This window comes from Trachemys scripta, chromosome 3, assembly GCF_013100865.1.
Source record: "Trachemys scripta elegans isolate TJP31775 chromosome 3, CAS_Tse_1.0, whole genome shotgun sequence".
In the NCBI taxonomy this organism is placed as follows: Eukaryota; Metazoa; Chordata; order Testudines; family Emydidae; genus Trachemys; species Trachemys scripta.
The window spans coordinates 140,027,364-140,040,377 of record NC_048300.1 but is presented as its reverse complement, the minus strand read 5'-3'; the positions used below and the strand labels follow the sequence as shown (position 1 = coordinate 140,040,377).

Genomic DNA, 13,014 nt, shown 5'->3' with positions numbered 1-13,014 from the left:
TGAGGGCATTCCTCCTGTCAGATATCAAAGGCCTGCTGAAAACTATGGAAGTCTGAGATAGGATGACCAGATATCCCGATTTTGGGGTCTTTTTCTTATATAGGCTCCTATTTCCCCCCCGGTCCCGATTTTTCACACTTGCTGTCTGGTCACTCTAGTGTGAGAGCTTCTTAAAGAAATAGTTGTAAGAATCTTTTGTAATGGAAAGTGTTAGGTAAGTTAAATATAGGGGTTGCTACCAGCTCCGGTTACCATAATGCTGTGCATTTAATTCATTTATTACTCTATCCACTACTTGTTTTTGACCAAATAGCATTTCCAGTTATTCCAATCAAATATGACTATTGAGTACAGCCACAGTAACACATACATTGGCTGTAATTAATCACTAATGATAGCAGTACAGGGCACTTGCTGGAGACTGAGTGGCTGGGAGGAGTTCAAGAACCTAGGATGCCAAACATTGGCCTGTCCTGAGGTTTTATTGCTATAAAAGTGGAAATTTAAAAAAAGAATTGTTTCTGCATTCAGTGCTGTGCATGCTTGATGTAGCTGATGCTGAATTAGTCACTTTTATATCCATTGGCTTTTTCCAGAGACACAGTGCCTGGTATGTTGGCTGGTCAGGATGTTGAATGTGTCTTGTAATAAGAAACAAAGCCTTTCTGAACTCTGAGTCATGACACATTATGTGGAATGGAACCTGTTTACAAGCGAAGGTGGAATACTAATCAGTTTATTACCTCTCTCCCGCAGATTCCATTGTGATTGGATTTTGGGTCGGTCTGGCAGTTTTTGTCATTTTCATGTTCTTTGTGCTGACCTTGCTGACGAAGACAGGAGCACCGCACCAAGAGTAAGTCGGATCAGAGGGCGACAGTGATGTGCTGATCAAATGTTTTTTCCCTTTACAGTGATGGTCCCTTCTATTGAGTTGCTTGTAAAGGGGATGCTGTCAAGGCTAAACTGCCCAGAATTTTACCTACTATAAAAAAGGAGATTTTTTTTTTTAATACTTTCCAGCTGATACTAAAAAGTCTGCCTATTCAGAAGCTGGAGCAGCATAATTTCTAACATCAGTGATCTTTTGCAGACCAGACAACAAATCCAGGGTGCTTGTTTCTATGTGGTCCCAGGATGTGTTTTGTCAGTGTAGATATACCACCCTTCTACTCTGCCTGCCTATTTTGTTCTTGTGACCAAGTTGATGGCACCAAAATAATCAAGAATCTTTGTTTTCAGAACTCATTTGAGAGAGCACTTCTGTATAGAATATTTTAATACCTCCACCTGCTTAGCAAAATCAGTACGCAAGTAGAGAGGAAGGACAGCATAATGGGCATACACGCACGCTTTCAGCCTAAAAGAAAGGTGATAGGCTACATTTTAGGCCTCTGAATCTTGATGACATTCCTTTAGAAGTACATCTACACTGCACACTCCTTTTGGTAGCATGTAAAGTACACACGTTACATGCCCCTCAGCATGGGTGTAAATAGTGTAGACAGTGAGGCATGGCTTAGGCATTCCTGAATCTTGTGAGTATCTACACTGCAGGGCTCTGTACTTGCCCAAGCAGTGCCTCCCACTGTCTACCCTGCTATTTTTAGCAGTATAGCATCCTTTCCCTAATGCACAGAGCTGCCAGAGCCTTTCACCGCTGCAGTGAAAGACTGGCAGGAGGGAAGCAGCTTCAAAAGACTCAGGCAGCTCCTCCTGCCAGAGCCTTTCATTGACACATGTAGTTTCACACTGCAGATTGGATGTAGCCTGCTCTTTACTGTGGCATGTAGCTACATATACCCTATGTCAGGGGTGGGAAAACTATGGCCCTTGGGCCGGATCTGGCCTGCAAGCCGTTTTAAGTCAGCCTGCAAGCCGCACTACGATGCTCGGCCCCACTCCGGCGCTCCAGCTGGGGCGCTGGGTTGGGGCTGCACTACGCTTGAGGTAAGCACCGCTTGGAGCCTGCACCCCAACCCCCTGCCTCAGCCCTGATCCCCCTCCCATTCTCTGAACCCCTTGGTCCCAGCCCAGAGCACCCTCCTGCACCTCAAACCTCTCACCCCCACCTAGAGCCCGCACCCCCTCCCACACCCCAACCCCAATTTTGTGAGCATTCATGGTCTGCCATACAATTTCTATTCCCCGATGTGGCCCTCGGGCCAACAAGTTTGCCCACCACTGCCCTACGTGCTGCCTAAAGAGGGGTGTAATGTATGGTAACCTAGATACATCTATTTCATAAGCCCCTGTAAGTGGGGTGCAGTGACAAGAGCAGACGGTTGGGGAAATAGGGACATGTGGAAGGTGGCAAAATGATACATGAATAAAATGCAGTGTAGATGTAGCCTACATTAAAGCTGTTGTACCTGAATGGCTCCTTCTAAGAAGCTGAAGGGTTACAATCTGGTTTTAGGTTTTTAGGGTTTTAGGAGTTGTGACGCTTCCTGGGGGTACCCAGAGTTGTGATACACCTTGCTACCGTATGCACTTAGTGTGAGGCAGCCTTGCTTCTACCTGCTGTGAGTTCCCCAGCACTACCAGAATCTGACATCACAAGCACTGCCTTCCAGCTGTTGATGTAGTAGGCGCTCTCCAACCCCCAAGCATTCCCCGTTACGTTCTACCTTCAGAGGAGGTAAAGAAGCTTGCCCTCAAGAGAGTGGAATTTGATGAAAATCCTGATCCCGTGGCTTCAAATGAGAGAGGTGACTGATTCAGCTGAATTTTTTCAAACCTGATGCTTGGCTCCTATATCTTGGTCCAGTTGACCAGAGAGAGCATCACTCTCCCCATGCTACCATGCCACAGCTGCAGTCAGGAGAGGTGCTGATGCAAGGTTACTGTGGATACAGGGTCCCTGGCAGGATGTTCGGCATAAGGGCCTGTGGGTTCTTGAAAGCCATTTAGCCCCTGATCTGAAATAATCTGGATTTGTTGATTTTTGGTGAATCCTGCAGGGCTCATGTCCTTCATCTGGCTTTTGAAAAGAGGCGGGGAATAGAGGTGCTGGCCAAAATATGGGTTGATATCTTTTGATTATGAGTTTCTACTTGGTAAAAGGGGTGAGCTGACTGGCCTACTTATTTGGTTTATAATTTGAAATAATTTTAGAGCCTGTGTTGCAGGAACATTTTATTCTAAATTGAAAGACTATAAATAAACAAAAAACTAGATGGCCTGATTTTCAGACATAGTGAGCTCATGCAGACCCCATCACTCAGCACTGTGTTAGGTTATGTGAGCTCGGCTCACAAACCACAAATGAAATAAAAGGCCTTCTCTATGAAGTGAGGTCTCTGCTGTAGTGGATGAGGAATTGGCTGTGAAAGAAGCATACTTGCTTTCCTCCTTCTTGAGCAGTCCGCCTGCTCCTGCCTAGCTCTTTTCCTTGATTGTTTAGCTATTCATAGTGTGTGTCATCTCACATCTCTTGCAGATCTTTCTGGACTGTTTCAGTCTCAGCTCTGTCTGTCTGAAGGAGGTGATGGAGCTGACTGCACTTTGTTGGCACTGGCAGAGGGAAAAGGGTGTAGTGGCTCCTTTAAGAGTTCCCCATCACTTGAGAGTTGGAGCATGGAAAGGCATCACTTGACCTGGTGGGTGGGCCCATGGGACTCAGGTAACTGGCCCTTGTGCACCGGTGGGAGGGGATCTAAATCCTGTCTCTCCAGTGCTGAGTCCCCTCTCAAGCCTGGATGCAAGTGTCCTGAGCAGTTACTCATTCTATAGGGGGTCCAGTTCTCTGATAAACTGAAAGTGGACTTAGGAGAAGGTATCCCCTAAAGAAGCCAGGTAATGGGATTGAGGCTTCTAATATCTGGAGACAACCCCCTTTCCCCAGGCCCTAAACTCTCATATGAGGGGAGGGCAATGGAGTCTCAGTAACTGGCTTGGACCAGCTTTGGAGGGGTGGGGGACTGACAGCAGCCCCCTGTCAGGTGGAAATGATTAAGGAAGGGTGACTTGGACTGCATGAGTTATTGCTGGATAGTTCCCAGATGAGTTAATAAAGTTGCAGCCTAGTTAAACCACATCCACACATGGAACAAGGAGTGTCAGTGTTTCATTTATAGCACAAACAGGAGACACTTTGATCTAGAAAAGAGAAAATGTTTTAATCAGTACTAAGTACCAGCTGCCCTTAATCTGTTTTATTTTTAAAATAATTATTTCAACTGTTGTCCGTAGGATACTCCTGGGGGAATTCTGCCCACTGTGCAATGCAGAATTTTGCAGAAATTAATGTTGTGCGCACAGAATTTCCTTTCTCTCACAGAAATGGGCTACAGTGCTACTGGCTGCCACTAGGGGCTGCTGGACCCGGCAGAGCCCAGCTCGCAAATAGAAGACATTGCAGGGGGGATGGGAAGAGAGCTAGAGGGTTCCTGGCAACTTCAGTTCCCAGCATGCCTTGAGGGGAAGAGAGGGCGGCGCACAGGAAACTCTGGGACTGAGCATCAGGCTTTCTCTCCCTCTGGAGCCTTGGGCTCTGAGGTCGGAGGGGGCAGGTGTCTGGGCAAAGGGGGGCTCCTTGGATGTGTTCTGGGGGGAATGGGGTGCAGGTATCTGGCTCCCTGGCTGGGCTCTGGGGGAGGGAAGAGGGCAGAGAAACAGGAACTTGGCTGTCATAGGGGTTTCTTTAACTCTCTACTCCTGGGGGAATTTTTGTGTGTCTGTATTGGTACAGACATATTCGCTACAGGTATTTTGAAACAAATTACCAAAATAATTGAAACTGGTGTGATTATGTAGTGTTATTTTGACAAATAAAATTTGCAGAATTTTGAAATATGATGTGTAGAATTTTTAATGTTTTGGCACAGAATGCTCCCAGGAGTAGTATATATTATGTCATGAAATAATGTAAAAACGATATACAAAATAAAATTTCAAAATTCCAAAATGTTCATTTTTCTAAATCAAAATTGTTCAGAAATTCTATTTCATGGGAATTTTTTAAAATATTAATCTTCCTTCAGATTCAGAATGAATACAGATATTGATATGTTGAAATTACCCATGAGATGGAAATTATGTGTGTGCAGTGAAGGAGGGAGATAACATACGAGGGAGCATTGTTATTCAGAGGCTGACTACTGCTTGTTCCACCGTCGTCGTCCCCTTCTGTTTGTCAACTCTTCCTGCTGTGTTTTGTCATAATATAGACAGTCCTTGCCCCAAAAGAGCTTAAGAGTCTCTTTGCTTAAATGTCTAAATGGTGCTTGGCTTGTTGGAGCAGTCATCCCTGATTTGATCCACCATGTGCTACTGTAATCCATGCAAATAGTGGGGGAGAGGAATGATTGGAGTGAGCATGGTGCAATGAACACACAATGATATGGGTGTCTCTCAGCATGAGTAAATGTTTGTACTGTGGGAAAGATGCCTCTAGGGAGAAAGGAAGGCCTACAGAAGCCTTCCACTGTGCTCGTGCTGTCTGTTAGTATTTTTCCTCATTCCCCAAGCAAAGCAGTCTTCTCAGTTGTGCCTACTTTAGTTTTGGCTTTCTTTGGAGCTATGGGATGTAGATTTGAGTGTGGGATGGTTGAATATTTGTTATTATCACAGCTGTGTCTGGAGTGACTGGTTCCAGTGTCTTAGAGCATTATTATTTTATATGGATTCAGATAACATATTGTTTACTGAGCTAGAAACTTTATTTATCAGTGTTCTCTGAAGGCAATGAATGCTATTGTTCCCTTTTTCTTTTTGTTGCATGTGTAAGAATATAACATTTTCTGGGAAAAGTAAATATTTACTGGAAAAGTCAATGCAGGCTGTGGATTTAGTTTGAGATGTATTTTCCCTACCCTCTCATCTCATCGGACCTTTTCCTGACCCATAGTTCCAGTAGTGAATTGTTTTGCAGAACTTCACTGGCAAGTTGATGTTAATGGGATACCCAGGTCTTGGAAGAGACCCTGATTCACAGCTATACTGTTGTCCCTTTAGACCAGTGCTTCTCAAAGTTGGGCCGCCACTTGTTCAGGGAAAGCCCCTGGCGGTCTGGGCTGGTTTGTTTACCTGCCGCGTCCGCAGGTTCAGCTGATCGTGGCTCCGACTGGCCGTGGTTCACCGCTCCAGGCCATTGGGGGCTGCGGGAAGGGCGACCAGCACATCCCTCGGCCCGCGCTGCTTCCCGCAGCCCCCATTGGCCTGGATGGCGAACCGCGGCCAGTGGGAGCCACGATCGGCCGAACCTCTGGATGCGGCAAGTAAACAAACCGGCCCGGACTGCCAGGGGCTTTCCCTGAACAAGTGGCGGACTGGCTTTGAGAAGCACTGCTTTAGACCACTCTGGCAATGTTAAAGGGGCCTTAATGTGGGCACAAATGTAACTTAATCCAGAATAGGTAGCAGAATTCTCCAGTCTGTGCATCAAAGGCTGCTTACCATCTCAGACAAATAGGCTCTGGGCATATTCTGAGTAGAATTGTACAGGATGTCCAAAACCAGATTTCCTGAGGTCTTCAGTCAGGATATATAAAATAGAGTGAGGACAGAATAGAAAGAAAATGTAGCGGGCAGGGAAAAATAAGAACTCTATTTTGATAATTATGGAAATAAGGCCAGAATTGTTTTTGTCTGTGTTTTTTGTACATTATCCATGTTTAGAAAATCAGTTTGGGGGAAAAAAAAGACACAAGATTGCTGAGGCTTGCTTCAGAGTAGCAGACGTGTTAGTCTGTAGCCACAAAAAGAACAGGAGTACTTGTGGCACCTTAGTCTCCAACGTGCCACAAGTACTCCTATTCTTCTTTCTGAGGCTTGTTGTATCTGTGCATGAAAACTAGTCTAGATTTTCAGACTCCATTGTTAGCTCATTTAAAAATGGCCTTAGGAAAACCAGTATACATACCTCATGAGTCTGTTCTTGTAACCTGTACTTACAAATTGTTGACTAATATAATTGCACAGCTTCAGACTGCTCAAAATTACCAAGGCAGACTAATATAAACAGAAAAAGAATATCTGTATCAATCATTGTAGCTTGTATTGTGCCCAATAGTGCAAAACATCTAATCCCCTTTCTTTTTGATATTTATTTTGTTTTAAATTTCCCAGGAATTTATCAGTTTTTATTCAAAAATTTAAAAAGCATGAGCAAATTGGTTTAAAAACTGAAAACAACGGGCAGTGACGGTGTTCTCTGTATGTGGCAGTTGAGGAAGCCTTCCACTGCCTCCAGTAGTTGGCTTATCTCAGCTGCAGGGGCCCAATTCCTTGCCCATCTCATTCCATCAGCCCCCATGCAGGGGAAGTGAACGGGGCCTCACTGAGGGGTTAGGGTCAGAAGGGGAGGCTATATCTTTTGAGTACTCATCCCACCAGATGCAGCCCCCTCCTGCCCCTCCGTCCCTTCAGTGCAGCCCAATCTGTTTCTCCTTCAAAAATTCCCCAGGTCCCAAAAATGGGGGGGAGGGGAGGGGCAATCAGTAAAACCTGAACAACGACTTTTTGAAAAACTTGAGAATTTTTTGGGAAAATTGGTAACTATCCATTATAAAGGGCCTTACTATAGTAAAGCCTAGGTGTGTGTGTGTGGTTTTTTTTTTTTTTTAACTTTACAGAAATTTAACTTCCTCTGCGCAAATCTATTAAAATCCATTAGAACACACTTACTGGCTTTGTAAAGCACAGGATATTATTGTAATGGAAATTCTACTAATAGAATACTCTCTAAAATGACAATGTTTTTTACTCTTGGGCAAACTTTTCTAATCATACTGAATCTAATACACCTGCATTTTATACCATATAGATCTTCTCTGTGTAACATAGGGTTTAAACTTTACGCTGCTTATTTGATTTATCAGTATTGATATATCATATAAAAGTCTTATTGCATAGGATGGTTTTCTACTACTCTTTAGGCTCCCTTGAATTTCTGGGTCTCCTAGCTATTTATCCAGTCTTCATAGCTATCCTGCTGTCCTCCTGGCCTTTTATATTGTCCTCAGTTTGAAACAATGGGTGAAATTCTGGCTCCATTGAAATCAATGGAGTTTTGCCCTTGGCTTTGATGGAGCTGGGATTTTATCCAGAATCTGAGAAGCGTGCACATCTTAACCACTGGGCTATGGAGTATTCTAGAGTCGGTCTCTCTGTGTCTCATGTTGAAGCTGTTTCACTTTGTATAAATAACTAAATAGTCATTGGAACAGGAACTCTCAGGAGAGTGCCCTAGTCATAGGGCTATAGAGCATTCTCACTTTGTCTGGCCTATAATATTTGTACATAATAGAACAGCTTCATCAGGAGACAGTGAGAGAGCGAGCAACCCCAGAATATTTCATAGCCTGGTGGTTAGAATACTCTCACTTGAAACTTGGGAGATGTGGCTCTAAATCCCTGCTGCACATCGGGCAGAAGGGAGATTTGAATCAAGGTCATCAACATGTTAGGTGAGTGCTCTAACCACTGGGATAAGGTTATAAGGGGGGACACCAGCTCCTCATTTTTTTTGGTGAGAAAGGGCTTAGTTACCGAACTGCAGGAAAGGGTTTCAGGCTGTGAATACCAAGCAGAGAGAGGCATTTTCCTTCTGACTCAGACATAAGCTCCTAAATCCTTTCGAGAGGTGGGGACTAGGCCACACCCCTCATGTCATTTCCTATAAGGAAGTCCCTTCGCTTTGGGTTTTTTAATTTTTTTAATGTCCAGGGAATGTATTGGTTTTTACTGGGAGAAAAATCAGTCAAACAAAAAACAAACCGAGGGCAGTTGTGGCTGGGGGGGAGTGGGGCGTACACACCAAGGGGCAGTTGAGGAAGCTTCTGCTCCAGTCCTGCAGCAGATGGGCGTCTCAGCTGCAGGACCCAGCTCCTTGTGCATATGTCTCTCTCCACCCCTGGGCTGGGTCAGGAGGGGAGTAAAAGACTATTCCCCAGGAGTACTAGCCCCCCTGCTGGGCAAAGTCTCCTGCTAACCCCACTGGCTCTTATGCACGGCCCCATCTGCTTCTCCTGCAAAAAATTCCCGGGTCTCAGAAAAGCCACAATTTGGATGAATATCAACAACACCTGAATACTGACTTTTTAAAAACCCTGAGAATTTTTCTGGGAAAATCAGTAAATACCCAATAATGAAGGACCTTTACCTATTGCCTAGCTTAGGTGGTTCACTGCTCAGCATGCTGGCCTTTGTGAATCCCATTCTTAGGCACCTGACTCCTCCCACGGTATTGTTTGGAGAGACCGGCGCATCTAACTGGGGCTGTGGATTCCACTAGGCAGCAAAGGCTCCTAAACATTCAGCATTGAAGTGCTGAGTATACGTCCCCTAGACCTCAGCTTCATAGATGCCTCCGCAGACCACCAGCTAGTCAAGTGATTGCTAGTCACCAAAGAGACATGGGGGCAGTACCCATACATACATCCCACAGATGTCAGTTAATGCTTTGTAGAATGCTCTGAAAATGTTAAGTGCTGCTCTAATTATTACTGTTATTACTCATAATACTAAACAAGGAGTATTTAGCAGATTAAATGAAATGGGAGGATCAGGGGTTTCTAACACCTGGCATATTAGAGTGCAGTGTAGGAATGCTGGCATTAATGATCTATTCCAGCACAACATCATCTATAAAAATAAACAAAAATTTTACAACAGAAAATATGAAGTAGATAGTTCGTCTTTTAAGCATGCCCTCGGTAAATGAATATTTTTGCATTTATTCCCAATTTTGATGCCTGTTGAAGTTACATTTGATACTGAGAGGTAATCATTTTGAAGTCTAATAGTTATTTTTATTTCCATGGTTATTTTAGTACATATAATTTTGCTTTTTTTTCCTCCCCCCAGCAATACAGAACCTTCTGAAAAAAGATTTCACGTGAGTAGCTTTGTGGCAGACTTTGGAAAACCTCTGGAGTCAGACAGGGTATTTTCGCGTCAAGTAGCTGAAGAGTCCAGGTCACTCTTTCACTTTTACATTAATGAAGTGGAGCATTTGGACAAAGCAAAACAAAGCCATAAGGCCCCAGGTCTGGACAGTAATATTCACTTCCAGGAAGTAGCTAGGAGTAGTGGAAGGCTGGAGGAGGAGCTGAATTGCCTTACAAAATTTAACATCCCCAACTTCGTGAACACTGACCAGAATTCTTCACTGGGTGAAGATGATTTGCTGATTTCAGAGCCACCAATCATTTTAGAAAGCAAACCAGTTATCCAAGCCTCACGTCAGATCCTTGACTGAAAAACCTTGGTTTCTAAAGCAGTGTCTTATTGTTTCTGTAGTATCAAGAACTCTTATTCAGCTGCTAACATCAGACCTTTTTGCCTATTTCAGTAGAAGATATTTCATATCTTATGCCTTGTGTTTTGTTGTGAATATTGAACTGACTGACCTCACTTTCGTGTAAAGTGAAATACTTAATATTTTATGTCAAGACTTATTTTATGTCACTTTCAAGTGTTTCCTAAGATCAAAACCTTCTTCAGCATTGCTGTTGTTGCTTGCTATTTGTTTTATTTAACTAGCCATCATGCCCAGCTGCCTAGTGGTAGCAGAACACACTAACATGAGACAAGAGTTGCAATGCACTTGACTTGGCTTTGTGGGATTGCTGCAGCTGCAGAGGGAGGAGTATCATTGGATTCTGAAAGGAATGGCGTGGAACTGTTTGGCCAGGAGGACAGTAAACTCAAATCAAGACTGAATGGAGGAATAAGAAGAGGAAACATCTTTTCAGGCTCTGAATCTCCTCCCCTCCCCCCCATTCAAAAGGCAGATTGTTTTGAAACATAACCAACATAATAAAAATTTGCCATTAATCTGCACTCAAGACTCCTCGCAGCTTTTAGAGGCTACTGAAACCCCACCTATCAAAATTCTAGTGATGCTGTTCTGTATGTTATATTCAGTTAGTGTTTACAAAATACAGTTACCATCTGCTGCTGAAGATATTTAGTGTTTCAGAAAATTTCATATTCTTGCAGTTGTGGGTGGCTGGGTGTCCTAGAATGAATGCGTTCTACATACAATTAATAACATTCAGTTTTGTGGACTTGATTGTCAATGTGAGCCTTTAACATGGTGAGCACAGGATTTAATACAGAAAGTATAGGAAACAGGGTTGAAAACATTCCTGTTTTGTCCACAGCACAACAGATATAGCCAGTTACTGTAGTGTATGTTTGTAATTGATTGATACTTGCTGCTACTGTACTTTACTCAGAGAAAGCAAGCAAGTGGCAGCACAGTACTTGCGACTGTAGTGCTCATGCATTCTGATATTTTTGGGGTAACTGCAAAACCACTGAGAGCTATTTTGTAAAAAAATAAAGAATTTGGTAGAGATTTAGTTTTATTGCAACTTTTTTTTCACCTTTTAAAACTGGAAGAGGTATTGACTCTGAGATGACAATTACTTACAGAAAATTAATAAATAGTTGGAGCCCAAATGGAAACCCCTGCCTAAATTTAAAATTTATAATTTAAAATCCCAACACATTTTTAGGATGGGATTAAGTGATTTTTAGGGAGATGTGCTATTATGCAGTGGTTAACACTGAGAATTATGATACTTTTTTGTAAATCATGTCAAATTGCCTTCACACATTTCTTGAAAAGTCAAAGTAATGCCTCTCTTTTAACATGTGTATAACTATACATTAATTTCATTATGGCAAATTTATCTTCAATATTGCCTCTGCTACTTGTTTTGTCTATGTGTAATTTATGATCTGCTTACACAATGATCATTTACCTGAGAAATCCATCAAAGATGATCTCGATCTCCCTCCATCAGTTGAGGAAGTTATGAAAGCCATACAAACAACAGAACTCTGGCAAAGCCTCTGGAAAGGATGGTATTCCAGCAGAACTGTATAAAGTAACAGACCCTAAGGCCTCGAGGTGTTTCATGATACCTTGACTAGCATTTGGGAGGAAGAAGAAATGCCAACAGATTTCAAAGATGCTATTATTGTATCATTGTTCAAAAACAAAGGCAGCAAAGCTGACTACAGAGGCACTGCTCTCTGTACAACAGGGAAAATGCTTGCATTCTACTGAACAGACTCATTGTAGACATATCTGAGGAGAATCTGCCAGAAGTGCAATGTGGTTTCAGACCAGATAGTAGTACTATAGACATGATCTTTGTCGTAAGGCAGGTCCAGGAAAAATGTAGAGCACAACATGGACCTGAATGCAGTTTTCATTGATTTGACCAAAGCTTTTGATACAGTCAACACAGAGGGTCTATGGGCTATTCTACATAAAATGGGCTGCCCAAGAGGGGGTTCATACAAATCATCCATCTGTTCCATGACCACATGATAGTACAAGTGCTCGCCAGTGGTGACTTTTTCTGACGCATTTGAAATCTCGAATGGAGTGAAGCAAGGCTGCGTTCTTGCTCTAGTGCTGTTCAACTTGTTCTTTGCCTGTCCTAAGCCATGCTACAAGGGACTTGGATCAGGGGATATCTTTCACTTCAGAGGGAGTTGTAGACCAAGAAAATCTATTCTTATTGCACAAAGAACGAGATACTCTCTCTCTACTTCATGTTGCTTTCATAAGAATAACCTCATGTAGTGGTGTGGTCTCTGAGAACTGCAGTGTCAGGGGCTGGAGTAATTTTATTTACAAGTTGGAAACAGCTCAAGCTTTGGGTATGTACTGGTGTGAAAGATAAACCAACCCATGCCAAAGCAGCTGCACTTGGACAACTATATAGAATGTTGCCAGCAGTACACACACTGACTGGGTGTAATTCAACCAGCAATCTGGCATGGCTTGCAAACTAAAGCCATGGAAGTTTATCAAGAAAAATCCACACAAATTTAGAAGCCTTGCCAATTTTGGCACTGTGATGGAGATACTTGTGCTGATTTCAACTGCGCAGGAACTTCTGATAACCCTTTTCTATGACACAATGACTAACTCAGCACCTGTAAATGGTGTGCGATATAAGCTTTTCTGTCACAAACAGACCTGGAATAAGGCCCTCCCCCCAATTTATGATAGTCTTGTGCAACATACCAACCATTCAGATTACC

At 43.1% G+C, this 13,014-nt stretch overlaps 1 protein-coding gene across 3 annotated transcripts in view; it reads left to right on the top strand.

The window, feature by feature from the left end:
- Positions 1-10,788, top strand: part of MRAP2 (melanocortin 2 receptor accessory protein 2) — a 39,969-nt gene extending 29,181 nt beyond the window's left edge. For all 3 annotated transcript variants that reach the window (XM_034766112.1, XM_034766113.1, XM_034766111.1), the window contains exons 3-4: positions 757-856; positions 9,811-10,788. In XM_034766112.1, coding sequence (XP_034622003.1) covers positions 757-856; positions 9,811-10,204 — 494 coding nt within the window. In that variant the 3' untranslated portion in view covers positions 10,205-10,788. The remainder of the gene's footprint in view (positions 1-756; positions 857-9,810) is intronic.
- Positions 10,789-13,014: the final 2,226 nt, after the last annotated feature.